Consider the following 23,675-nt stretch of genomic DNA (forward strand, 5'->3'; position numbering starts at 1 on the left):
GTTTTTGTTCTCTTATTCAAGTGGGTTTATAGATCGCCAGGCGTCCGAGATACCAAATGTTCTTCATATTGTACATTGATCGTCACAAGGGAATCATACTTTTCTGATTGGCTATGCTTGCAATATTATACGCGTCAGATCGTAACCAGCTGCTAAAGAAAACGAAACATTACGCATCATCATCGAACTACTGCTGCTGCTTCTTCATGTGCGCTACACGGATGCTCACAGCCCGCTTGTGCGCATCGAGACCTTCAACCGCAGCCAGCTGCTCCACCGTACGAGACAGACCCAGAAGACCCTCCGCGGTCAGGTTAGAGCTGGTGATGTGCTTGAGGAAAGACCCGAGGTTCACTCCAGAGTACTGCTTGGCATATCCATAAGTAGCTGCGAATCATTAGCCATTGCTTCCAGGAGAAAGAAGGATAAACTTACGAAGAGAGTGGTTCGTGCCAGCAGAGTAGTCGCCCACGCTTTCGGGAGTCCACTGTCCGACAAACACACTTCCGGCGTTCTTCACACTCGCCACAGCCGCCTCAGCGTTCTGAATCTGCAGGATCAGGTGTTCGGGAGCGTATTCGTTGCTCAAAGCCATGGCTTCAGCGAGGTCACGCACAACGAAAGTAACCGAGTGGGCCAAGGAGCCCTTCACAATGTCGACACGAGGAAGAGCCTTGGCCTGGATGTCAACCTCCTTCTCGATAGCCTGGAGCTGCTCCTCATTCAGATCGATGGCAATGAGGATAACCTGAGAATCCACTCCGTGCTCGGCCTGGCTGAGAAGATCAGAAGCCACGAAAGCCGGGTTGGCATCCTTGTCCGCAATCACCAACACCTCACTAGGACCGGCAGGCATGTCAATGCTGACACCAGCGGAGGTGTCGTTGGAGACCAACATCTTGGCCGCCGTGACGAACTGGTTCCCTGGTCCCAGGATCTTGTCCACCTTACTGACGCTCTCAGTACCGTACGCCATGGCCGCAACCGCCTGGGCACCACCAGCGAGTACGATACTCTCGGCACCCACCTTGTGAGCAACATAGACAATCTCGGGAGAGATGCTGCCATCGGCACGAGGAGGAGACGCGAGAACAATCTTCTCACAGCCAGCCACCATGGCTGGAACACCCAGCATCATGGCCGTGGACGGCAGAACCGCCGTTCCACCAGGGATGTAGAGACCAACCCGCTCAATGGGGCGCGAGAAACGAGAGCACACGACACCGGGCATGGTCTCAACCTTGAGGCCCTCAGGGCTGCCCTTCTGAGCGCTGTGGAACTTCTTGATGTTGGAAATACTGATGTCAAGGGCTTCCTTGGTCTCAGGGGACAGCTTCATCAGCTCAGGTGCGAATGGGGCACGGATGACAGGAGAGGTCAGGGAGGTAGCCTTCTCAAACTTGTGGGTGTACTTGAGTACGCCGGCATCGCCATTCTCGCGGACATCCTGGATAATGGGACGAACGAGAGCAACAATCGCATCGTTGGACTTCTGTGAGGGACGCTTGAGATACTCCTTCACCTGGTCAACCGGAGTCGAGGCGGTAATCACACGAGTCATCTGAAGAGGCTCATCATCAACCTTCTTGGGAGCCGGCTCAGGGGCAGCAGGGGCAGCAGGCTTCGACTCGGGGGTGGCGGCGGTCAAGCCAGCCTTCTCCGCCCAGGGGCCCTTGGCATCACCCTTTCTGCGCTTGACCTTCAAGCTCTTGAGATCAAGGTTGCGCTCCACGTCCTCAAGGCTGACACCAGCAGCGACACAGCGAGTCAGGGCAAAGTAAAGCAGATCGGCGGCCTCGAAAGCAATCTCCTCCTTGGTGTTGGCACGGCACAACTCATCAGCCTCCTCCATGATCTTTGCCTGAGTGAGCTTGGGCTCGTTGAAGAGGCGTGCAGTGTAGGAGCCGGCGGGAGCATCGGCCTTGCGAGCCTGCAGCGTCTTTTGCAGACGAGCGAGGCCGTTGTAAGGTCCGAAGCAGCTGGGGGCACCCAAGTGGCAGAAACCTATTTATGGTTAACCGAGAACGACATATGCGGTGTGGATAGACTTACCTCTACCAATCTGGTTGACAACAAAGACCAAGCAGTCGCTGTCGCAATCGAAACCAATGCGGATCAGTTCTTGCACATCTCCACTGGACTGACCCTTGTACCACAAGCCACGCTTACGGCTTTGGTAGACGCCCGTACCGGTGCGAAGAGCCTCTGCAATGCTTTCATTGCTACTCCAAACCAGTCCCAAGCAGATTCCTCTTTCATCGGTGACGGTGGTTGCATAAAGACCGTTGCTTTGGTCGGTCACAGCGCGAGCGGCGACCAATGAGGCGGCGACAATCTTGCCGTTGGGTTGTTGGTGGTCGAAGGTCAGAGCGTCGGCGGGAACAACACAGACACCTCCTTGACCGATAGTGTCCTTCAAGGCCTCCTCAGTGACAGCGCCAGAGTATGTGCGATAAAGGTTCTGAGCCTCGAGGTTGACGTTCAATTTTTCAGCCAGAGACTTGATGGCAGAGGCATCGGTAGATAGACCAGCCTCTTGGCGCTCCTCAGATCCACCAACCCACGATTGGAAGGCATTGATTTGGCTCTCGGAGGCAATGGCGACGACCCGAGATGAGGGGACGGACTGTTCTTCGGACAAGGTGGTCAACTGGTTGAGTGTGACAAAGATCTTGGCGGCACCGGCGTTGAGGATGTCGACCAAGTCACCGGAGGAGGCAATGGCAGTGGCATCGACGTAGACATCAAGGAGACGGAAGTTGCGCTTGAGGAACTCCTCTGCCTGAGCGAGGCTGGAAACCGTGATAAGAACGCGACCGAAGTAGGCGATCTGCTTCAGCGACAAACCGCCGGTGGAGGCGGCGGCGGGGTCGTACGAGACGAGGAGGGGAGTCGACATGGTGAGGCAATCGAATTCAAGTCAATGATAGAAGGTGGAGGAGATAGAGACAGATAGACGAGGCCCCAAAACGGGGGGGGAGAGAGAGAGAAACAGGACAAGGAAAATTGATGGGGAAAAAGAAGGTGGGGAGAGGGAAGAAGATTCAAGAGGATGGATGGATGGATGGTGAGTATGAATCATAGGAAGAATACTGAGTAATTCCTATCGGTCCCGCCTGCAATTTTCTCGCCTGCCCCGCAATCGGAGCCTGGAGTTAGAGACCGCCTTCCTGGTTGAGACAAACCGAGGGGATAGGTTTAATTGGCTGACCGCCTGATGCACGGGTCAGGCACATTCACTGCCGGGCACTGAAGTGTGAACCAAGGCTTACGTCAGGGATGGGATCATCCATAGTTATCCATTTGTCCTACTGGAATCATGGATCTTACATTAACTTACCTACCAAACCTGCCACAGCCTAATTGCAAACGCGGGCAGCCACTGGCACTGCATACTTAGCCATGGCCCTGTCCCACAGAACTGTGCCTGACCGGACAACTTATTTTTGAGGATCAATAACCTTGTTGGTTCCAGTTCCTCTCTTTCACTCCATGGGGGGTGGTTTCGGACGCAACCCCCTGACTATAGTGACATTCTGGCTAAAGATAGTCTAGTCAGCTTAAGGGTCTATCACCTCTTTTGCCGAGTGCTCCTGCTGCTCCTGCCGATCACTTCCATCAATGAGGGGGGAATGCGATCATATGCTTTCTCTCCGCATCATCTGCTCTGACCCTTGACAGGCGAGCTGACCTGCCCCAGTGATGTCTCCAGAAGTCTAACTGAATCAAATTGAGGCAACGGGGTCCGATTCGACCTTCGACTTGTCACACTCTCGGGCGTCTGGTCTGGTGCCTGGACTCTGGGGATGAACAAAAAGGAAGAAGGTACTCATATCCAGACTGATCCGGTCCAAACCGGAATCCACCCTTGCAGCTCAATGCATAGCATGGACGGTGGAGGCCCCTGCAGTCACCAATCGCGGTCTCCAGATCGGCGAAGAATGGACCAACTGCTGGCCATGATGTAGCCTTTCTCTCCCTATGCATGCCTCCTGCTCCTTCAGGTCCAGGCTCCTTCTTCTTTAACTCCTAAATTATTCCCCACCCCCCCCCCCCCCCTCTCTCCTCTTTTCCCCATCCTCATCGTCGACAACTAGCACCGAATTGCGGGATCTAGTGCGTGCGATCGTTATTTATACTGGTTGCCCCTCCCCTCCGCCTGTTTTCCTCAGGCTGTCACTCTTTGGGTTTGTTTCTGCTCTCGAGTGTAGTACCCATTCGTTGTCTATAATTTCCCGTGTTGCCCTTGTGTCACTCTCTCACCGGGGTCATGCATTTTCCCTCACTCTCTTTGTCGCTGACAGCGTTGGCTCTCGTCAGCCCTAGTGCCGCCTTTCCGCAAGCCCGATTTGTCCAGCCCGTTCTGCGCACCGAAGAAAAAGCTCAATCGCGCGCCGATGCCGTCAAAGAGGCCTTTTCCCACGCTTGGGATGGCTACTATCAATATGCGTTCCCCCATGACGAGCTGCACCCCGTTTCCAATGGCTATGGGGATTCTCGTAACGGATGGGGAGCGTCCGCGGTGGATGCCCTATCGACCGCCGTGATCATGCGCAATGCGACCATTGTTAATCAGATTCTCGACCATGTAGCGAAGATTGACTATTCGAGCACCAGTAGCACGGTCAGCCTGTTCGAGACCACCATTCGCTACCTTGGCGGCATGTTATCCGGCTATGACCTGTTGAAAGGCCCTGCCGCCGACCTGGTCGACGACTCGTCGAAGGTCGACACGTTGCTCACTCAGTCCAAGAACCTGGGTGACGTTCTAAAATTTGCCTTTGACACCCCGTCGGGCGTTCCGTACAACAACCTCAACATCACCTCTAAAGGTAACGATGGAGCCACCACCAATGGCCTTGCAGTCACCGGCACCCTTGTCCTGGAATGGACACGTTTGTCCGACTTGATTGGAGATTCTACCTACGCGGACCTGAGCCAAAAGGCCGAGTCTTACCTGCTCAACCCCCAGCCCCAATCTGCGGAGCCTTTCCCCGGATTGGTAGGAAGTAACATCAACATTGCGACTGGCCAATTTGCCGACGGAGCGGTGAGCTGGAACGGTGGAGCTGATTCGTACTACGAGTATCTGATCAAGATGTACGTGTACGATCCCAACCGGTTCGAAACCTACAAAGACCGCTGGGTGGCGGCGGCCGAGTCATCCATGAAGCACTTGGCGTCGCACCCGTCCACGCGCCCGGACCTGACATTCTTGGCCTCGTACAACAATGGCAAGTTGGGCCTGAGCTCTCAGCACTTGACTTGCTTCGATGGCGGTAGCTTCCTGCTCGGTGGCACGGTGCTGGACCGCTCCGACTTGATCGACTTTGGTCTGGAACTAGTCAACGGCTGCCACGACACCTACAATTCGACTCTTACCGGCATCGGCCCGGAGGCATTCAGCTGGGACCCGAACTCTGTCCCCAGCAGCCAACAGGCTTTGTTCGAGAGCGCTGGCTTCTACATCACCAGTGGCGCGTATATCCTCCGACCGGAAGTGATCGAGAGCTTCTATTACGCGTGGCGTGTGACTGGCCAAGAGATTGTAAGCAAAGAGGCTCTTTGGATGAAGTGTTCACGGCTGACAAACAAACCTTTAGTATCGCGAGTGGATCTGGAGCGCCTTCCAGTCAATCAACAAGTACTGCCGCACCGACTCGGGATTCGCGGGCCTGACCAACGTCAACGCCGCCAACGGCGGCAACCGCTACGATAACCAGGAGAGTTTCATGTTCGCTGAGGTGCTGAAGTACTCGTACCTGGCGTTCGCACCGGAGGATGAATGGCAGGTGCAGAAGGGAAGTGGGAATCATTTCGTGCTGAACACGGAGGCCCACCCAGTGAAGGTGTACAGTTCGTAGGCTTCGAGCCTTGCAGTAAGAGCCTGGCAGATGGTGCTATTTTCCGTGTAGAAGTCTAGAGTATAGAGTTAGACACGGAAGTACATACGTACATATTGTTCGAGTAAATGGGAATATTCTTTGAGGGCCATAACTTCATATCTACTGAGTAATTAGTTAGCCACCACAAGGGGGACTAAGACCTGATGTAAATGCAGAGTAGCACTGCCTTTACTCACGCCGTTGAGAAGACCTTCTCCTCTAAATGGGAATCCTTCTCAAACATTCTCAAGATAGGCATCTATTGTCAAAGGAATGAAGGTCAAATCAGAATGCAGTCCTTTAATTCGACAACAAAGAAACCACCTCGATAGAGATAGACTTCGCCCCACTGTGGCCCCACTTTCCACCCCACTCCCCGCGTTGATTTGCGCAGATTTGAGCATCTTCGAGTATAGATCCCTACCTTCAGTGCTGGAGTGTCTACGTTGTATCTACCTTGGTAGCCAGACCACTTCCCGGGGCCACCTTGGAGACTGTCTCCCCATAAGTTCCTAAGGTTCTCTCTCTCTCCATCATGAGATGAAGAGCCATCCATATCAACCCTCACCCTCAATTCTCACGTCAACCCTATAACTTACTACACAAACATCCTCCATAACCAAACCCTCCAAACCGTCTCTTCAGCACAACTCCACCACCTCCTAGATATCACCAGAAGATGTGCGGCCCCACCCGCCCCAGCACCGGCAACCTCATCGCCATCATCTTCCCCTCCCCCGAAAAGTCCTCCTCCTACTCCCTGACCTTCAGCCACGACACGCGCACTCCCGACGGCCCGACGAGGGCGATCTTCCGATTCCCCGATCCCAAGGTCCGGGATATCTTTGCCGCTGCCCGGGGGGTGGACTTGCGGATCGAGTGAGTTGCTTCCATTCCCCCCTTTCATGCTGTGGTGGGTTCTTCTCGTCTTCTTTGCGCAGAGCTAATACTTTTGGCGGTTGGGGATAGGAAATATGGGGATTTGACTGCCTCTACGGGTGGGGGTGTTGAGCCGCCGTTGCATTGGTTTCGGGTTGGGTTTGGTGGGATTCAGCCATTGCAGGAGCAGCAGCAGCAGCAGCAGGTGATTGAGGTGGTGTTGCCGGAGAGGTTGGAGCTGGGGGTGTCGGGGACGGGGATTGTTGGGCGCGAGGTGAGGGTGGCGGTGGATGGAGTGGATGCCATGGTTGAGATGGGGAGGGGGGTCGTTGGGTTTGATTAAGCTGTCTAGAGTATTTCGATGTTTATGTTTAGATGTCTGGGAGTATGGAGTAATAAGGAGTTACGGGTGGGGGTTTGGTTCGTTAAGATACAGTACCGCTGAATGGGAAGTTACTATATTAGATGATAACCTGAATTGACGTCAGTCACTTGCTTGTCGTAAGACCTCAACAACTATATGTGAGATTACAACTTCAACAAAGCAGCTCCATCCACCCCGTTAGTGTACCTCTCCTCCGCCTCCACCCAATTAATCACCTTCCAAATCTGCTCCACATACCCCGCCTTGTTGTTCAGATACTACACCATGCGTAAGCCTTCAATCCATCCACAAGACGAAAAACATACCTGGAGATAATAAGCATGCTCCCACATGTCCACACCCAGAATCGGCACCTTCCCTCCAACCACCGGATCCTGGTCCTTGGTGCTCACGATCTCCAGCTTCCCACCGGGCCCACCCACGCTCACCAACCAACCCCATCCGCTGCCCTGCAGCCCCAGCAGGACCGCCCCGAAGGCGGCGGTGAACTGCTCCACCGACCCCCACTGCTGCTCGAGGGAGCGCTGGAGGGTCGGGGCTGAGCGGGCGATGTCCGTGGCCGAGGAGCCGTGGGGGGCCAGGTTGCGCCAGAAGAGCGAGTGGTTGATGTGGCCGCCACCGTTGAAGGTGAGTTTCTGCTGGATGCTGAGCAGGGCGGGGATGTCGTTGGTGGCAAGGGCGGTGGTCTGGGCGTCGAGGGTGGCGTTCAGGTTGGTGATGTAGGTTTGGTGGTGTTTTTGGTGGTGGAGCTGCATGATTTGTTGGGAGATGACGGGCTCGAGGGCCTGGTGGGGGGTGGTTAGTATTCTGAAGCATGTCGGAATTTGTTCAGGGAAGTCAGCAGAGTGGTTTGACTTACATCGTAGGCGTAGGGGAGAGGTGGGAGGGTGTATTTGGGGGACATCTTGAGGCTCTCTTTGCTATGGTCGTAGCTGTTGTGATGATTGATAGTGGACGGTGCGCAGAGATTGTTCGGGCGTGGAAATCGGTGGGCAATGACGAAGAGTTGAAAGGGGAAGAAATAGAAGAGTGGAAGAGGGAAATGGAGGAGAAGGTAAAGGCAGGATCTCCAAGGTCCTCCCTCTCTCCCCTCTCCCCTCTCCCCTCTCCCCCTCATGTTAGTCGATGCGCACTTTTGAGCACATTCTTGCCTGCTCTAGGGCCTGCTGGCTTCTGACTTACGTCTCCGCCAATCTTGTTTTTTAGAAAGCTAGCTGAAGAAAGATTCCATCCCATAGGCCAACATCTGCCACCCAATGTAAGCTTGAAGTCAATGGCTGGTCTCGTCCTCTCCCTCCGCCACCTTACCATTCCCAAGCCATCGGACGCAATCGAGATACTAAAGTCCTGAACGTGATCATTGTACTTACAAAGAACATGACACAAAGGCCAGAGATATGGAAGTGAGCCAATACGGCATTCATGGATGTCTGAGCGTCCTGCTGCATCGCAGAAAGAGCCGTAAGTATGGTTAATATGGTTTCTCCAGCGGTCTCTATCTCTTACCAATAACTAGCATGTCCAGGAACTCAATTGGAGTCAACAAAGAACAAAAATCATCTTCCAGCTGAACAGCAAACATGCTCTTATTCCAAAACGGAGGCCTGAGCACCTTCTGCCTCGCATGTCTCAAGCCTCAACATGGCTGAGACTTCTCGCCTCGCGAGCAACAGACGTTGAATGAGACACGGCCCAGCACTAGCGATTTTTCAGACTTGCATCTCCATCACAAAAGTTTGAGCCTTAGATTGAGAGCAAATGAGCAAATGAGCAGATGAAACTATGCCGACCGCTGCAGTCCTCAACTCAGATATGGTAGCAGGATCATTTTCGGATGACTCCCACAATGCACTCAGACGACTGGTTGGTTTCTTGAAAGCTCGAGGCTATTTATCGCGGGAGCTAATTGACCCAGCTGGGCAAATCTAATAAGTAGCCGCTACTGAGCTCAGAAGCTAGCATATTGATGGTTGACAGAGACATGTCTGGAATCTCTTTCGACCGACGAAACTGGCTAATTGACAACTAGAAACACCAGCAGTGGATCAAGTCATCTATGAGCGCCAATTACGAAGCACCTGGCCTATGCGGTCATCATAAGCAACGGAACTATTCAGCAAGTGTTCTCTACACTCACAAAAGACCCAGCCTGAGTTTGAGCAACAGACACATGTTTCGAACAAGGCCTACCTGGCCTTCATCACCAGTGAAACTGTTCAACTACCAACCCGTTCATCCTAAAATTGTTCAGCACAAGAGCGTCAGCATACTCCCGATTAGCCGACACATGTCTTTGGTCTCTTTCAACTCAAGGAAAGACAACAAGAAAACACCAACTAGTGCGCAGCGCAACAATGGACACACGGCATCAAGGCCCCAGCCTATCCAGTCATCACGACAGGAGGAATTGGTTGATATAAAAGCGAGTATACTCGCCAGCATACCACTGGCTCCTCAGACCAGACTCTCCTTTCCAATTCCCAAACAAATATTACCCAAAGCAACTCCCAACACATAAGTCTCTCCGGAAGACTGTCCAAAACGATTCTCCACCACTCCAAGCCCAGCAGCTACGATGTCATCCTTGCACCCCGAAGCAGAAGAACTCATCCGTCAAGCGGAATACATCATGATTGAAGCCTTGAAAAACGGCTTGCCGAATATGAAATTCCTCATCGTCAGGGAATCCCTCTTTCATGAGTACCTTCGTCAGTGGAACCAACCCGTTCCACCCAGGGTACGTTACCATCTAGTGCCCACAACCGAACTCATGGAGCGCTTTGTGCTAAAAGAAGAACTCTCTGCTAGGAATGGGATAGCATGATCGTACTGGACTTCGAGGGATTCTACCCGCGCTTGACAGTGCGAGACGTCATTGACCAGGTCCGCACCTACTGCAGTTGCACCGTACCGATGCCCTATCAACCTGCGCTTGCGGTGAATGGGATCGTGATCAAGTTAGTTCCGGGGTACTCTGTAAGCCAGGCAGCCCTGTGATTTTGTTTTCATCTTGTCTTTTCTTTGCGCTCTTTCGTTCATTCTTATTGCGGGAAGGGCCATGCTAATGGAAATGCCAGCTTATGCATGGAGACCAGGAAGCTCCATGGCTGAACTCAATCGGTGGCTGGGGCACTGCGTACCCGTATGCGTACCAGTCTGATCTTAGGAGATTGCACAACGTTTGGCAATGTCTCTATAATTCGTTGAATTAGGGTGACTCTTTAGTAGTGATAGGGTGTTGCGGTTGTCGACTCTTGGTGAGGACTTCTCCCTTGACGAGTATGAGAAGGTTACTGGAGTGATCGGCCTTACTACAAGGCATTGAGCTCTGCTACGCTTTCATCCAGAACTGCAAGTATGATGGTGATTCATATTGAGGAGGGGTGCGAAGAAAAGATAGTTTTGTTTGCTTTGCGAGATCAAATTTGGGATTTTGTCTGTTTTTTCGTATACAGCACGGCCCAGGGGGAATTGATAGCTCATAGGAGTCCATAGCAATAAGTGACAGTGTGACTCTGGGATGTTCGAACAGTAGTACTCCGTACCCTGATGTGCAATCCCATCAGTCTCGATTGCATCATTCCGACCTTGCAGAGACCCAACTGCTTGACCATCTTCCACCTGCACTTTCTCTGCCTGCCTCTTCACCTCTCCCCATCTCAACTCCATCTACCAAGCCAAAAGTCCCTCAGCCCTATCACAAACGAAAGGGCCCACGCAGCATTCACAGCCAATGAAACTACGCACTGTGGAAAAAAGCTCTAGCATCCTCTCAAACCCAGCAAACACAATTCCGGGGACCTTTTCAGCCTGGCAAGACCAGACAATCGGAACGAGCGAACCACGACCATACCGCGGCAACATGCAGCAAACAAAATGACCTTGGATGGAACCCATCAGAGGGATATCTCCCGGCATAAAAAGCAAGAAGGGTACTTCTCTCGTTACTCTTTCTGTTATTCGAATTCACCCGAAGAAGAAGGGGAGCTCATCCCTCGGAAGAAAAACAGCTTTTCTACGAAACAGACGTCTCTTCTCCACGAAAGAAACCCCCAAAGCGAGACCTCTCTCTCTCTTCCTCCCTCCCTTTCTTTCTCCCTTTCTCGCATAACCGACTTGACTGACCCCTCCGCGAGAACAATCTCTCCACAGATTCCACGGATCAACAAAGAAACCACAATGAAGTCTCCCGAATTGATCTACGGGTTCATCAAGCTCAGTATCAGGGGGGAGGATCCTGACGCGGAGGATGAGCAGGATGAAGAGGAAGACGAGGAAGAAGAGGAGGAGGAGGAGGATGAGGAGGCAGAAGAGGAGGAGGACAAGGATGATAATGGAAAGGATGACTGTGACCGATATCTTGAGGAGGAAGACTACGAGAAGAGAAGGACCAAGAAGTTCCACAATTCGCGGGGGCATGAGGAATTTTACTTTGTGGACCGGGATGTCAGTAGTGATGAGGATCAGGATTATCCCGATAGTGATGAGGATGATAGTGATAGTGATGAGGGTTGGGATTATCCTTGATTCCACTCGTGAGTGAGGGGCGAGCAATGAATTCTACCTATGTGCTGATGAGCTTTTCGTTTGCTGATGCGTAGGAGGGGATAGAGGCATGGTTCGTTTGGGTTGGGTGGCGGAGCTCTCGGTGTTCTGCGCCGCGCAGTTGCTTGGTTTTCGTTTACAGCACGCCTTGGCGTGATAACTTGGCTGCTTGTGGGAGAAGGAAATGATGAAGCTGGCTTTGTAGGTGGGAGCAGTATCCAAGTATTGTGCTTAACGATCACTCATGTTGCGACTAGCTCCAGTTCCATCAGTACGAGCACCATCAGCTTCAACCACTTCCGCCACCGCTTTTTCCGCCTCTTTTGCTCTCCGCTTCTTCAACTCTTGCTGAAAACCCAAAGTATACTCATCCGGATCCCAAGCAAGAGGTCTAGTATCTCTTTCCTCCATCTTTTTCGCCACAAGCAATTCCATCTCCTTCTTCTCCTCCTCACTCAACAAATCAGCCCTCTCCTCCCACGTCCTCTCTGGCCCTTTTTCAGTGGGCCCAAAAAAGCGAGGGTCAATCTTCATCCAGTAGATCAAATCGAAAGCAAAGCTATGTTGCACCGCGTACACAACCCAGAAGTCTCCACTTTCCCAGCTCCGCTTCATGGGACCGGAAAGCCTCTGCCCCTCCTGCAGCCGACCCTGTTCAATCGCTCGATCCTCACACTCCCTCATCACCTTAAGGAATGTCTGCAGCCGGAGACCAAATACTCTGGTCCAGTCCTCAATGCCCTCCGCCCAGTCCTCCGGCTTCTCAATCAGCAACCACCATGGAGGTGCGTATGAGAATTCTACCGGGGCAGCATATGTGAATTCCCAGTCTACCACGCCCACGATTCGCATCTCTTGGGATAGAAGTACATTTGCGGGACGAAGATCATCACACCAGACCTGGAAAGGTCCGTTCTCCAGCGAGGGAGTGGTCAGACGCCTTTGGCGGGCTAGCTTGCGGAAAAGACAGCGCGCAATGTATTTTCTTCGACAGTCATCCGGGGAGGTTATTGCATCGTTGCGTTGGTGGGTTAGATGTTCCAGGTTCAAATCTGCAAGGTACTGAAAATATGACGAGGCCGTGTCAAATGTAGTTTGTGGTTCAAGCAGTTTCGAGCGCGGCAAATCTCCCAGCCGGACGAGCTCGTTCATGTTTATTGACAAAGGCCGGCGTGCTACTTCCCAGGTGAAGTCGTCAACCTGGCTGAGAGAGCCTATACGAGGCAGTGAGGGGGTCGAGAGTTGAAGTAAGACCCCGGCCATCTGGGAGTAAAGCATCTCCAGTCTATCCTGGGCAATATTTGGGTCTAGTCTGCCCGGTTTCTCTCTCGGGCATCCCGGGGTATTGAGGGCGTCGTACATTTTTGTTTCGTGCTCCACATAATCCATGATGATAAAGGGACTTAGTTCGAGAGGACTCTCCTGTTTCGTACCCGAGTGCAGAACAAAAGGAACCGGGATTGTTGTCTGATCGGTGATAAAGCGCATTATGGAAACCTCGTTTACGACTTTCTCCTCAGGAAAAAGCACGGCACCGGGCTGCGATAATCGTATAACTGTAGCACCATTTTGGTACTTCAAGCGCAAGGAAATATTGTAGGAGCCCTTCCTAAGCATGGCAAACTCGGTAGCATCGCCTCTGTTATGACTGAGGATAAAATCTGCAATCGGTCTCAAGGTGTTGATCTCGAGAAACTGGAGGAGCCAGTTGTCAGCAATGTCCTCGGCTTGTTCCCAGGCCACATCGTCGGGGCTCATTCCAATTTGCATGATTGCGGCACGGGCTAGATGTGACACAGCGAAATAGAAAAAGGAATACGAAAGGACTTCAATTGCCTAGAATTATGCCTAGGATTTCTTCTATAGCACAGCGTACTTCCAAGCATTTCAGGAGAAGGAGATGGGTGGTTGGGAGAGAGAGAAAATAAACATCAATCACTTATAGGTCTGCGGGTCCTTGTCGGGAAGGCGTGGGGTGGTGGATCTGTCACATGACCATCGATCACCTTCCTAAGTTGGCTGGCTGGCTTTCCTTCAGGTGCCTTCGTATCTCTAGCAATTCCTACGCCATCAGTCGCCTGAAAACACTTCCTGCTAGGGGTGATTATTTACTCTATATTAGCACAGCCCCACAGCTTAAGCGCCGGGTTTATCTCCGATAAGATGTAACGGCTACCGTCGAGGCTATACATATGCTAATCAACTGACCGCGCCCCCTGGTTGAAAAGGCTCTTCTTTTCTTATAAGCCGATGGCCTAAGCCCTTCGGTTTAAGTGCGAAGTAAGCGCTCAGCGATGTAGAAGGCAAGCATCATCCAATTACTCTTACAAGATTATGATCCATGATCCATAGATAATCATCTTTCAAGAATTAATCTCTATAGATTATGCGCCGACGCAGGGTTCTCGTTTCTGGTTAGAACCGAGGGCTGTACGGTATAGCCTAGTGTGGTCTGGCTGGTCGAGCCTCGAGTGTACTAGTCGCTCTAATGCTGTCAGCCTCTGAAGAACAGAGAATGCCATGCGCTCTATAGCTGCTTCTTCTGTCCGGGCCGCTGCGACGACGGCAACGGCAAATCCCTGTCAAGTGGGAAAGCCTTCCAGTTCAATATGAGGTATAAATACTGCGATGCGCACCGTGCATCTCTGTTTCCTCTTACTCTGAGAGAAAGACAGCCTACCATTCTCCGGACTTGGATTCTCTTTCTCAGTGTCTCTAACATCACAGCAACCTATTGCGACAAGCTACCCTGCCGAGCCCTCAAACAGCTGTTTGTTGATCGTATGGCCTACTTGCTATCTAAGGTATACTTACAGCCCCGATCATCCGCATTCAGATGTTTCACTCTGACACGTATTCGCAGACCTTTTGTGATACGTGATCACTGCCACACCGACATGTCAGATTCTAAGCAGGCTGCCCGTGACCAGACAGCTTATCAGCTGAACCTTTCCGCCACCGCTGCAAATACCCTCCAAAAACAAGGGGAGGACTCGGCAAAAAGACGGGGGAAGACTTTCGAGCCGCAGGAGCTCAGGTTCCCCAACCCGAATGAGGAGAACAGCATGCACCAGGCTGGTGAAGAATCAGCCAGTAGGAGGAGGCATGTCACGGAAAACATTGCTGATTCATACAGAAACAGCTCCTAAAGAGCTTCTTGGACTGGCTGATAAAGATAAAGAAGAAGTCGAAGTGGACAACTTGACGGGATTCTAGGACGATGGTTCTCATATTTTCCGTTCTCCTTGTTGGTAATTCTGTGACATCTGAACGTACAATTGGTACAGGATCTCACTCTTGGCCTGTATTGGATATTGCTTCCCTTCCTTTCCGATCCATTCAGCTATTGTTTGCCTGACTAGAACAACACGGACACAATTCTTGAGTATATTGGAGGTACCGACCTACTACTCCCAAGTATAATACCCCTAGCCGACGCATGTGTCTTTACCATTCTACCAACGCCCTCTGGCTCTTCTGGCCAGCCACAGATGACATCCAGCGATCGCAGCGAGCCCAAAGACTCTTTCTCACTTTCTCCTGAGCAGCTCTGAGTTGCCTCGATTCCTTCGACTGTCGCGCATCACTCTGACTCGTCTCGCAGAGGCGAGGGGATAGAGGGGATGAGACCCGTGACAGGAAGGCGGGCAACAATCTCCGTGCAAGGCTTCTTGTTTGTCTCTAGCTCTCTACTTGCTTGTATGTGAGGCGGGCTTTCACATAACAAATGTAATATGTCTAGAAGACCCGGCTGGAGGATAGTCAATTCATAAAGCCATGATCTAGCGCTTTATCAAGGCGAGCGGCAACATAACGGCAACATAACCTATGCTCGGACAGACAAATGCAAAACTTGCAAAGCGATACCTTTTTTTGAGGTAAACTCTACGTGTCAATGCTAGTAAGAATACGTGGTCGACGGTATCTTCAACTTGTCCGTACCCGTACTAACGAAAGGGCTCCACAATTCCCAGTTCCAGATCCGCAACCTAATCCACCAACCCGTTCCCGAACGCCTCCGATCCCCGATCCCAACCGAGCTCGGTGAGTCAAAGAACCTCCATCATCCTCACCGGCACGCCGTGGTTCTCTTCACCCAGCGAATGCGGAAGAAATAGGGATCTGTTTTCTTCTTGGATCTTGTCTCGGGACTCGGAGGTTTCAGAGATTTGTGGAACCTGAAGGCCCACGGGCTCGGGAAGTTATGGATCCATGGATGAAAGCTGCCTAGGGAAGGAGAAAGGAGAAGGGGATGATCTCATCATGTGTCAATCCGAGTAAAAGTTTTGGGTTCCGATGCGCACCGAGATACTTTTCTTTATATAAGCTGGGGTTGCTGGATGGGGGGTTGTGTTTTTTTTTTTTTGGAGTTCTTGGTTCTGGTGATAGATCGGGTTCAGTCTAGTTGAGTCCAAGTCCTGTACAATTGCTGTGTGCGGACGGTACATACTTACATTATGAGACGGATGTTACCATCATCCTTCTGGGGTAGGGCCCCCGCTAGAGTGCAGAGTCTGAAATCATCCTCGACCTTGAGCATTGGCAGGGAAAGAGGAAGGTCGATATCGCTGCTCTCTAGCAGACCACGAGTTGACAAGCATGCCCTATCTACAACAACTGCATCTATACTCACATCATCAAACACACCCACAATCACAGCCAGACCCCTAGCAACACATACCTCAGATTCATCGACTCCGATCCCCAGCCCCGACAAGCCCCGAGTCGTCATCCTCGGCTCCGGCTGGGGAGGATACAACCTCTCGCGCAAGCTCTCCCCCGCCCACTTCACCCCCACCATCATCTCGCCGCGCTCCTACTTTGTCTTCACCCCGCTCCTCACCGACACCGCCGGTGGCTCCCTCGACTTTTCGCACATCGTCGAGCCCGTGCGCGACCGCCACACCAAGGTCGATTTCATCCAGGCCGCCGCCCGCGCCGTCGACTTCGCCTCCAAGACCGTCATCTGCGAGGCCACCGTCGTCAAGAGCGGGGTGACCGAGTCCACACGCACTGACGACGGCGAATCTCAACCCCCACAAGCATCCCCCACGCGCACCTGGGAGAAAGGAGAGACTTTCTCGGTCCCCTACGACAAGCTGGTCATCGCCGTCGGCACCGTCAGCAGGACCTTCGGCACGCCCGGCGTGCGCGAGAATGCCTTCTTCTTCAAGGATGTGGGCGATGCGCGGCGCGTGCGGCGCCGCGTGCGCGAATGCTTCGAGCTAGCCGTCTTGCCCACCACCTCGCCTGAGATGCGGCGCTGGCTGCTGCATTTCGCGATCGTCGGCGCGGGGCCCACCGGGACGGAGCTGGCGGCGGCGCTGCGGGATTTCATCTCCGCGGATCTCATGGCGCTGTATCCCTCGTTGAAGGGCATTCCGAGGCTCTCGCTGTACGATGTGGCGCCCACGGTGTTGTCGATGTTCGATGAGTCGCTGTCGAAATACGCGATGGATACGATGCGGAAGGAAGGGGTGGACATTAAGGTTTCACATCATGTGGAGGGGTTGCGATGGGGCGCTCCGGGGGAGGAGACGCCCGCGGAGATGGATCCGAAGCGGTGTTTGACTCTAACTACGAAGGAGGAGGGCGAGGTCGGCGTAGGTATGTGCGTCTGGGCGACGGGAAACGCAATGAATCCTTTCGTTAGAGACGCCTTGGCCGATGTCCAAGCATTTCCAAACGAGTCGGCTTTGCTTAAGGATGGGAGCGGCCGCCCGAGTGAGGACGTCTTGCAACGGTCCGCGTGGCATGTCAAGAAAGCGCCGAAAGTCGGAGCGCTGTTGGTAGATGAGCAGTTGCGCGTGCAGCTGGAGAACGAGAGTGGGGACACAGTGGTGCTGCAAGACGTTTTTGCCCTGGGCGACAACGCCATGCTAGAGAAAGGCGCACCACCAGCGACGGCACAGGCAACTTTCCAGGAGGCCAAGTGGCTGGCTAATCGTCTCAACCGGGGAGATTCGCAGCCCACGGCCCCATTCTCGTTCCGCAACATGGGCACGTTGGCATACATTGGAAACGCGAATGCCCTGTTGCAAATCCCGCACGAAAACGGAGAGCATCATAAGTACCTCCCAGAGGGGCTGAAGGGTCGGACCGCTTGGTTAGTGTGGAACTCAGCGTATCTGACCATGAGCATCAGCTGGAGGAATAAGGTTCGAGTTGCGGTTCGCTGGATGTTGAATCACCTTTTTGGCAGAGACGTGTCGAGGTACTAGACTAATGGCCTTCGATGGACGTATCATAGGCCGAAAAAAGTGAAACGGCTCTGTCGATGTTGTTCAAAGCATGGCAGGAACTTGCGCATCTCCCCTCACAACTCGATCAATCAGCTCCATGGCCTGGAAGAGCTCGTAGTCATGCTGCTTGGGCGTAATGACCTGCACACTCAGCGGCGAACCCAAGTACACTCGGCGATCCACAGTCTTCTGGTTCCCTGTTGACCATTAGAATCCAGTAGGAAAGATAATAGAAGAAGAAACATACATAGCAGCCGATTAGCCTTATCCCAGCTTCCCAAAACCGGTGCCGTCATCTCCGTCCCCAGCTCCAGATCCTCCTCTTTGAACGAGCGCACGGGAATGGTGCCCGCCGGGTAATCAAGCAGCACCCAGGACGAAGTATACCCAACCGCATTGTACCGATCCAATTCCGGCACTGGATGCGGCGCGACCGGGTGGATGATCGCATCAATGTCTCGAGTGTAACTTGCATCTGCTGTCACCCCCCGAGACGTCCACATTTGCAGCATCTCCCGCTCAAGCTGGGCTCGTTGTGCTTGCAACTCGCCTACCTGCGCGAGCGTCATTTCCCGACCCCGCTTCATCCGGCCCTTCAGCCAGGGTATCAAGGGCTCCCCGGTGCTCTCCAGCAGATCCATCATGGGGTTGCCCCCGTCAACCCCCATCAGTCGACCAGCAATACCTTGGCATTTGCTCAGAGCCGCAGGCACAGGGATCTCCACGACCCTGACTCCGGGCGTCCGTCGCAGTAACTGTGCTACCTCGTCGATGACCTTGGCGACAGGTGGAAGCGGCTCACTCAGCCCATCGCGACGGAGGATCCCGATAGTGAAACTTTTGCGTTTTCCAGAGGGAGGCTGAGGCTTGGTGTCGGTAGAACCTCCATTTAATGGAGGACAACCAAGCACTCTACTATCAAACCATCTGCCTGGAATTCCCTCCTCACTGAAGAGCTCCGTGCGAGGCACGATCTCGGCCATCACGACCCCCAGATCTGCGACCGAGCGGGCCAGAGGCCCAGCCACCGGCTGAAGACTGACCCTCCCCTTGCCGACCATGCTGCCTGCCTCTTGACTTCCTGCAATTGGCACGCGACCTGCACTGGGTTTGAATCCGTACAGCCCGGTGCACATGGCAGGAATCCGGATGCTACCGCCAATGTCGGTGCCAAAGCCGACCATCGACCCGCGCATTGCGAGGAGGGCCGCCTCACCTCCCGTGCTGCCTCCGACGGTCAAGCGACGGTTGAGTGGATTGAGCGTCCGGCCAAACAGGTGGTTGCAGGAGTCAAGGGCGCCCATGGTCTGAGGGACGTTGGTCTTGGCGATAATGATAGCGCCCAGGGAGGTGAGGAGGTTGACGAGCGGCGAGCTTTGGGCTGCTGGGTGAAAGGCCAGGGCAGCAAGGCCAGTGGTGGAGTCTACGCCGGTGATATGGAATGAATCTTTGATGGAAACAGGGAGGCCGTGTAGGGGACCAATGGGCTGGCCGGTGCGTTGGAGATGGTCGTCGAGCTTCTGGGCTTGCTGAAGGGCTTGCGTGAAGACAGGCTCCGTGAGGCAACGTGTGAGTTGATGTGCAATTGCGGCTCGCTGCATGTGCCCTGAGTTAGAATATGGGGAGAGAGGGTAGCACGGGATTAGAGCGTTACCTTGCAAAAAGCGTGGACTACCTCCTTTGCAGTCAACTTCCTCTCACGAATGGCACCCAGCAAGGAGCGTACATCGTATTGCTCGGTGATAAGCAACTCATCTGATGTGAGAAGCCCGCATGTCCGCGGAATGTCCATGACATTGATGGCTTCATATTGGCTCGTGTTCGTGATTGAGTCGGCCGTAGAAAGCAGACCGGGTGGAATCTGCGAGACTTCCAGACGCCACAGATGTGGTATCTGCGCATCGAGTTGAAGCTGCTTGCAGTGAGAAATATCCTTGTAAGACATTGCTAAGATCTAATAAGTTGTACTCGATAATTGAAGGTCGAGTTGGAAAAAAAGAACAAATATGGTGGTTGTCAAGAGAAGGCGGCAGTAGATATGCGGGGAGAATCTGGGGAAAAGAAAAGCCTCGGCCTTCGGTCCGCCCTCCTCGGTTAGCCTTTTGGTATTTACAGGACGGTCAGTCACAATAATAATATGCAAAAGGTGGAATGGCGACCACGTATTATTTTAATTCAGTCTAACTAAAGTGAACAAAATGGTATCTATCGACAGTGACCCCACCAACTCTTTATCTTCAGATCTAGCACATAACCATCCGCCCCTTAAAACCAATTTAGACGCGTCTACTGCCGCTACCATCAGAGCAAGTTACAAAGGACTGAGAAGAGATAGACTCACTCGACTAAACCACTAGATAAATTTAAGAAGAACACGGCGTCTAGGAAGACGAGAACTCAAACAACGCGATCGTCGAGCAGAAGTTGCTCTCGTTGCCCTCTTGAGGCACCAGCGATTCTCCACTTGCCGAAGTCACCATGTTGGTACTGGCCTTGGTACTGAGACCATAAATATGCACATCGGAGCAGTCCACTTCCACCATGTTCTCCTGGCAGGACTCCGTGTCGAGACAGGTCTGCGAGTAGTTGTCGAAGAAGCTGTAGAGACCCGCACCGTAAACATAAGTCTCCGAGCTGCTGAGGACACGAAGACCCCAGGCCTTGCGGCATGAGTCGGTGGTGCAGTAGGAGAAATCAGGGTCGTTCCAGGTGGTGTTGGGAGTGAAGGGGGTAAGGGCATTGGGATTCGCCTGGTAATAGGGCGTCTCAGTCTGGATGAGACCCATAAAGACATTCTTGGCATTCGAGACTTGGTAGTTGTAGAGCTGGTTGTGCTCAGAAGCGGTACCATACAACCATGCGGACTCTTGAGTCTCAAGGAGAACTCCACGGCCATTGTAGATATTGATCTGGTTGTGGTCTGACAAGTCGAGCTCGTGGTCGGCAGTCCAGAACCAGGTGTTCTCAAGGTAAACGCTGGACTGCTCGGTGGCGTGGAAGAGGAGGAAAGCGCCAACACAGTCGGAGTTGGGGGTGGTGGTCTGGTCAGGGGTCTTGGTGCAGGTATTGCTCTGAAGTTCAGTGCCTGCCGATCCACCGATGCGAGCGTGAACATCCCACATACCCGCCGAGCCTTGTGAGTCGGCATTGAGGTTCCACTGAATCAGAATGGCGCCAGGGGCAGGACCCTTGGTCTCGACAATCAAGTCGCTGATTTCAACGGAGCCGCTCTCGCCAACCTCGCCAACCTGGAGCATGGGGATGGGATTCTCCGCGTCGGAAAACTTGTCACCATACGCCATCAGCATTGGCCAGATTTCACCGGTGATTTTGATATTCTTGGGGACCTTGATGGTATCAGTGATGATGTAGGCACCGTGGTCGAAGTAGACAATCTGATCGTCTGTGCACGAGTCAAGGACCTTTTGGATGGCAGCGGTGTCGTCGGTAGAGCCGTCACCCTTGGCACCGGCGGACTTGACACTTATGAAGGAGGAAGCAGCGTAGTCCTCATACAAGGGCTTGGACTTCTCGAACAGGGAACCGTCACTGTTCAAAAGGGCGCTGGGCTTGGCTGGGGATGCCACAGTGGTCTCGAGGCGAGTCTTGGTGACCGTCTTGTAGGCACAGGTACCAGATCCGGAAGAACCAGAAGCATGAGCAGAGGAGGCGGCCGCGGACGTAGCAACAGCGGCAGATGAGCCTTGAACATGGGTCGTACTGGCAGAATAGCCGGCAGCAGAGGACTGCTGGGCACTGGAGCCCGAAGATCCACCGACCGGAGAGGATTGCTGCGCGCCAGAGCTTGACTGAGAGCCATATGCAGAAGAGCCACCGGCAGGAGAAGATTGTTGAGCGGTTGATTCCGATGATCCGCCAGCGGGTGAAGACTCCTCGGCATCAGAGCTAGACTGGTAGCTAGTCGCCTGTGATGCAGATGTCTCCACGACGGAAGGCGAGTACTGACCGGTGGCAGTGCTCTCAGAGCTACCCCAGGTGCTACCAGTGTGAGGGCGACGGTCAGTGGCAGCAGTGGCCTCGGCACTATTGAGTGTAGCTTCAGTCGCAGCCGTGTGGAAGGCGGAGGCTGCAGATCCGGTCGGGTAATCCGCAGGACAAACCTCGATGGTCGTGGTGATAGTTTCCACAATAACTTCAACAGCAGGCGAGCGCTTCTTGAGCGTGTTGGAGGGCGTGTAGGCGTTACCCTGGACATAGTTGTCGACGACAGAGCCACCCGCCAGAATCGTGCTGCCGGAAACACTGGCCACAGCGACGCTGGAACCAGTGAAGTCAACGTTATCGAGAACAAGAGCGCCACCACCGGTAGGAATACTGTCAGAGCTGAAGGCAGTCACAATACCAATGGGTGTGCCGGTAAACTTGCTATCCAGCATCAAAACGGAGCCAACAGTCTGGTTCGAGGGAGAAGCGGACATGTTTAGACCGACACCGCAGTTGTTGATGGTAACAGACTTGAAGGTCCAGGCCCAGTTCCAGTTCATGTAAATGGCAGTGTTACAATCATTGAAAGTCAGGTTGCGAGTCGTGAACTGCTGGTTACCCAGGAAGGCACCATAGTTACCACCGTTGAAAGTCAAATCAGACATGAAGCCGCCAGATCCATTATCCATGAAAATACCCTGCTGCTTGTTGGCGTCACCTCCTCCCTTGATCATCTCGAACCGGATGTTCTGCAGACTGGTGGCTTGGCCGACTTGCCAATGAATACCGGCACCGGAGGATTGGGGCATGGCGGTGAGGTCAATGACAAAGTTGCGGATGGCACGGAAGAAGTTGTTCTGGTTTGTATACCAATTGGCGCCAGTGTTGGTGTAGGGGTCCGCATCAATCACAGCCATACCAGTGAAGCTGGCAGACGCCTTGAGTACAGGGAGCTGGTTGGCATCGCCAACGAGCTGGGTGTAATAGTACTGCACAATGGGCGTGGATACAACATATGTGCCGGGAGGGAAGTACACAAGAGCCGGAGTTGTAGTCGAGGAATCGCAGCCCTGGCCGCAACGGTTGCCGGAGGAAATCGCCATGTTGATAGCATCGGTGTCATCAGTGGAACCATCACCTAAGAGTCGCCTGTTAGCGTACGGTCTGCTCATCATCCAGGGCCTCCAACCTACCAGTAGCACCAAAGTCCTTGACATTGCGGAAAATCTGATAGCTCGAGCTGTTACCAAAGGGCACAGTTCCTTGACGTGTGATATCAGCCACCCAGTAGGTCGAGTCGCGAGCCTTCAACTCCCCGCGGGCTTCCAAGCCCCCCTTCATGGGAACAGCAGAGACTAGCCCGGCCGGAAGGCCGAGCAACAGCAGCACGTGGGCTGCAAAGAGCATGACGAATCTGTTCAAAACAGCCATGGTCGAGATTGTAGATGTCTGTCACTGAGCCCGCAGAGACAATGAGGGTGTGAGTAGGACAGTAATATACCTGGCTGACTGGCAGGCAGGGAAGCGACAAGACAGTTCAGCAACCGGCACTGAACGAAAAACGAAAACAGAGATCGGATGACGAAGCGATATCCGTCACAAGACCCAGTCAGAAGGAGACGCTTTTCGCACCTTCCCAAACTGAAAACCGGGGTAAAAAGCAGAAGGAAGAGGGGAATGACCAAAGAGTGGCAGGCCAAGCAGACAGTAAGTGGAATGAAGGAAAGGTCAAAAGATAACTCGAATGAATGAATGCGACAACACACAAACAATGCTGTAGCCAAAAACCTGCAG

At 53.2% G+C, this 23,675-nt stretch overlaps 10 protein-coding genes across 10 annotated transcripts; 5 read left to right on the forward strand and 5 right to left on the reverse strand.

Annotated features, from left to right (window-relative positions):
• Positions 1 to 9: 9 nt before the first annotated feature.
• On the reverse strand, positions 10 to 3,072 carry BO95DRAFT_510864 (histidine biosynthesis protein HIS4). Its single transcript, XM_025591385.1, has 3 exons — positions 2,053 to 3,072; positions 436 to 2,004; positions 10 to 387 (listed from the first exon to the last, which is right to left on the reverse strand). Exons 1-3 carry the CDS (start codon positions 2,897 to 2,899, stop codon positions 188 to 190), a joined length of 2,616 nt encoding a protein of 871 aa, XP_025446796.1. The 5' UTR covers positions 2,900 to 3,072; the 3' UTR covers positions 10 to 187.
• Positions 3,073 to 4,052: 980 nt separating this feature from the next.
• Positions 4,053 to 5,990, forward strand: BO95DRAFT_438638 (glycoside hydrolase family 47 protein). The gene is made up of 2 exons (XM_025585560.1): positions 4,053 to 5,548; positions 5,604 to 5,990. The coding sequence occupies exons 1-2, from the start codon at positions 4,271 to 4,273 to the stop codon at positions 5,862 to 5,864; spliced, it is 1,539 nt and encodes a 512-aa protein (XP_025446797.1). The 5' UTR covers positions 4,053 to 4,270; the 3' UTR covers positions 5,865 to 5,990.
• A 436-nt stretch (positions 5,991 to 6,426) lies between these two features.
• Positions 6,427 to 6,856, forward strand: BO95DRAFT_438639 (uncharacterized protein). The gene has a single exon (XM_025585561.1). The coding sequence runs from the start codon at positions 6,565 to 6,567 to the stop codon at positions 6,766 to 6,768; it is 204 nt and encodes a 67-aa protein (XP_025446798.1). The 5' UTR covers positions 6,427 to 6,564; the 3' UTR covers positions 6,769 to 6,856.
• A 380-nt stretch (positions 6,857 to 7,236) lies between these two features.
• BO95DRAFT_510867 (superoxide dismutase) lies at positions 7,237 to 8,177 on the reverse strand. The gene is made up of 3 exons (XM_025591386.1): positions 8,009 to 8,177; positions 7,455 to 7,934; positions 7,237 to 7,406 (listed from the first exon to the last, which is right to left on the reverse strand). The coding sequence occupies exons 1-3, from the start codon at positions 8,051 to 8,053 to the stop codon at positions 7,293 to 7,295; spliced, it is 639 nt and encodes a 212-aa protein (XP_025446799.1). The 5' UTR covers positions 8,054 to 8,177; the 3' UTR covers positions 7,237 to 7,292.
• Positions 8,178 to 10,723: 2,546 nt separating this feature from the next.
• BO95DRAFT_500631 (uncharacterized protein) lies at positions 10,724 to 11,808 on the forward strand. The gene has a single exon (XM_025590980.1). It carries the CDS (start codon positions 11,026 to 11,028, stop codon positions 11,674 to 11,676), a length of 651 nt encoding a protein of 216 aa, XP_025446800.1. The 5' UTR covers positions 10,724 to 11,025; the 3' UTR covers positions 11,677 to 11,808.
• BO95DRAFT_438642 (uncharacterized protein) lies at positions 11,735 to 13,596 on the reverse strand. Its single transcript, XM_025585562.1, has one exon. It carries the CDS (start codon positions 13,462 to 13,464, stop codon positions 11,926 to 11,928), a length of 1,539 nt encoding a protein of 512 aa, XP_025446801.1. The 5' UTR covers positions 13,465 to 13,596; the 3' UTR covers positions 11,735 to 11,925.
• A 995-nt stretch (positions 13,597 to 14,591) lies between these two features.
• Positions 14,592 to 14,910, forward strand: BO95DRAFT_459322 (uncharacterized protein; the record flags this gene model as incomplete). Its single annotated transcript, XM_025588638.1, has 2 exons — positions 14,592 to 14,772; positions 14,831 to 14,910. The coding sequence occupies 2 exons, from the start codon at positions 14,592 to 14,594 to the stop codon at positions 14,908 to 14,910; spliced, it is 261 nt and encodes an 86-aa protein (XP_025446802.1).
• Positions 14,911 to 15,358: 448 nt separating this feature from the next.
• Positions 15,359 to 17,915, forward strand: BO95DRAFT_510872 (putative pyridine nucleotide-disulfide oxidoreductase; the record flags this gene model as incomplete). The annotated part of the gene is made up of 3 exons (XM_025591387.1): positions 15,359 to 15,595; positions 15,669 to 15,738; positions 16,354 to 17,915. Exons 1-3 carry the CDS (start codon positions 15,590 to 15,592, stop codon positions 17,913 to 17,915), a joined length of 1,638 nt encoding a protein of 545 aa, XP_025446803.1. The 5' UTR covers positions 15,359 to 15,589.
• Positions 17,916 to 17,978: 63 nt separating this feature from the next.
• BO95DRAFT_404602 (putative general amidase) lies at positions 17,979 to 19,881 on the reverse strand (the record flags this gene model as incomplete). Its single annotated transcript, XM_025583963.1, has 4 exons — positions 17,979 to 18,133; positions 18,184 to 18,796; positions 18,848 to 19,531; positions 19,591 to 19,881. The coding sequence occupies 4 exons, from the start codon at positions 19,879 to 19,881 to the stop codon at positions 17,979 to 17,981; spliced, it is 1,743 nt and encodes a 580-aa protein (XP_025446804.1).
• A 305-nt stretch (positions 19,882 to 20,186) lies between these two features.
• Positions 20,187 to 23,470, reverse strand: exgO (exo-beta-1,3-glucanase Exg0). The gene is made up of 3 exons (XM_025580997.1): positions 23,075 to 23,470; positions 20,278 to 23,019; positions 20,187 to 20,222 (listed from the first exon to the last, which is right to left on the reverse strand). Exons 1-2 carry the CDS (start codon positions 23,310 to 23,312, stop codon positions 20,318 to 20,320), a joined length of 2,940 nt encoding a protein of 979 aa, XP_025446805.1. The 5' UTR covers positions 23,313 to 23,470; the 3' UTR covers positions 20,187 to 20,222; positions 20,278 to 20,317.
• Between the last annotated feature and the right edge of the window lie 205 nt (positions 23,471 to 23,675).

The sequence above is a fragment of the Aspergillus brunneoviolaceus genome (assembly GCF_003184695.1).
Source record: "Aspergillus brunneoviolaceus CBS 621.78 unplaced genomic scaffold BO95scaffold_5, whole genome shotgun sequence".
In the NCBI taxonomy this organism is placed as follows: domain Eukaryota; kingdom Fungi; phylum Ascomycota; class Eurotiomycetes; order Eurotiales; family Aspergillaceae; genus Aspergillus; species Aspergillus brunneoviolaceus.

Excerpts from the sequence above, each read along its gene's own strand:
- exgO (XM_025580997.1), bottom strand. The coding sequence starts at position 23,312 with ATGGCTGTTTTGAACAGATTCGTCATGCTCTTTGCAGCCCACGTGCTG. Across the intron at positions 23,020-23,074 it reads CAAGGACTTTGGTGCTACTG|GTGATGGTTCCACTGATGAC; the intron begins GTAGGTTGGAGG and ends GGCGACTCTTAG.
- BO95DRAFT_500631 (XM_025590980.1), top strand. The coding sequence starts at position 11,026 with ATGACCTTGGATGGAACCCATCAGAGGGATATCTCCCGGCATAAAAAG.
- BO95DRAFT_438638 (XM_025585560.1), top strand. The coding sequence starts at position 4,271 with ATGCATTTTCCCTCACTCTCTTTGTCGCTGACAGCGTTGGCTCTCGTC. Across the intron at positions 5,549-5,603 it reads GTGTGACTGGCCAAGAGATT|TATCGCGAGTGGATCTGGAG; the intron begins GTAAGCAAAGAG and ends ACAAACCTTTAG.
- BO95DRAFT_438642 (XM_025585562.1), bottom strand. The coding sequence starts at position 13,464 with ATGCAAATTGGAATGAGCCCCGACGATGTGGCCTGGGAACAAGCCGAG.
- BO95DRAFT_438639 (XM_025585561.1), top strand. The coding sequence starts at position 6,565 with ATGTGCGGCCCCACCCGCCCCAGCACCGGCAACCTCATCGCCATCATC.
- BO95DRAFT_510867 (XM_025591386.1), bottom strand. The coding sequence starts at position 8,053 with ATGTCCCCCAAATACACCCTCCCACCTCTCCCCTACGCCTACGAT. Across the intron at positions 7,935-8,008 it reads CTCTCCCCTACGCCTACGAT|GCCCTCGAGCCCGTCATCTC; the intron begins GTAAGTCAAACC and ends ACCCCCCACCAG. Across the intron at positions 7,407-7,454 it reads AGCATGCTTATTATCTCCAG|TATCTGAACAACAAGGCGGG; the intron begins GTATGTTTTTCG and ends CGCATGGTGTAG.
- BO95DRAFT_510864 (XM_025591385.1), bottom strand. The coding sequence starts at position 2,899 with ATGTCGACTCCCCTCCTCGTCTCGTACGACCCCGCCGCCGCCTCCACC. Across the intron at positions 2,005-2,052 it reads TGTCAACCAGATTGGTAGAG|GTTTCTGCCACTTGGGTGCC; the intron begins GTAAGTCTATCC and ends AACCATAAATAG. Across the intron at positions 388-435 it reads TGGCACGAACCACTCTCTTC|CTACTTATGGATATGCCAAG; the intron begins GTAAGTTTATCC and ends AATGATTCGCAG.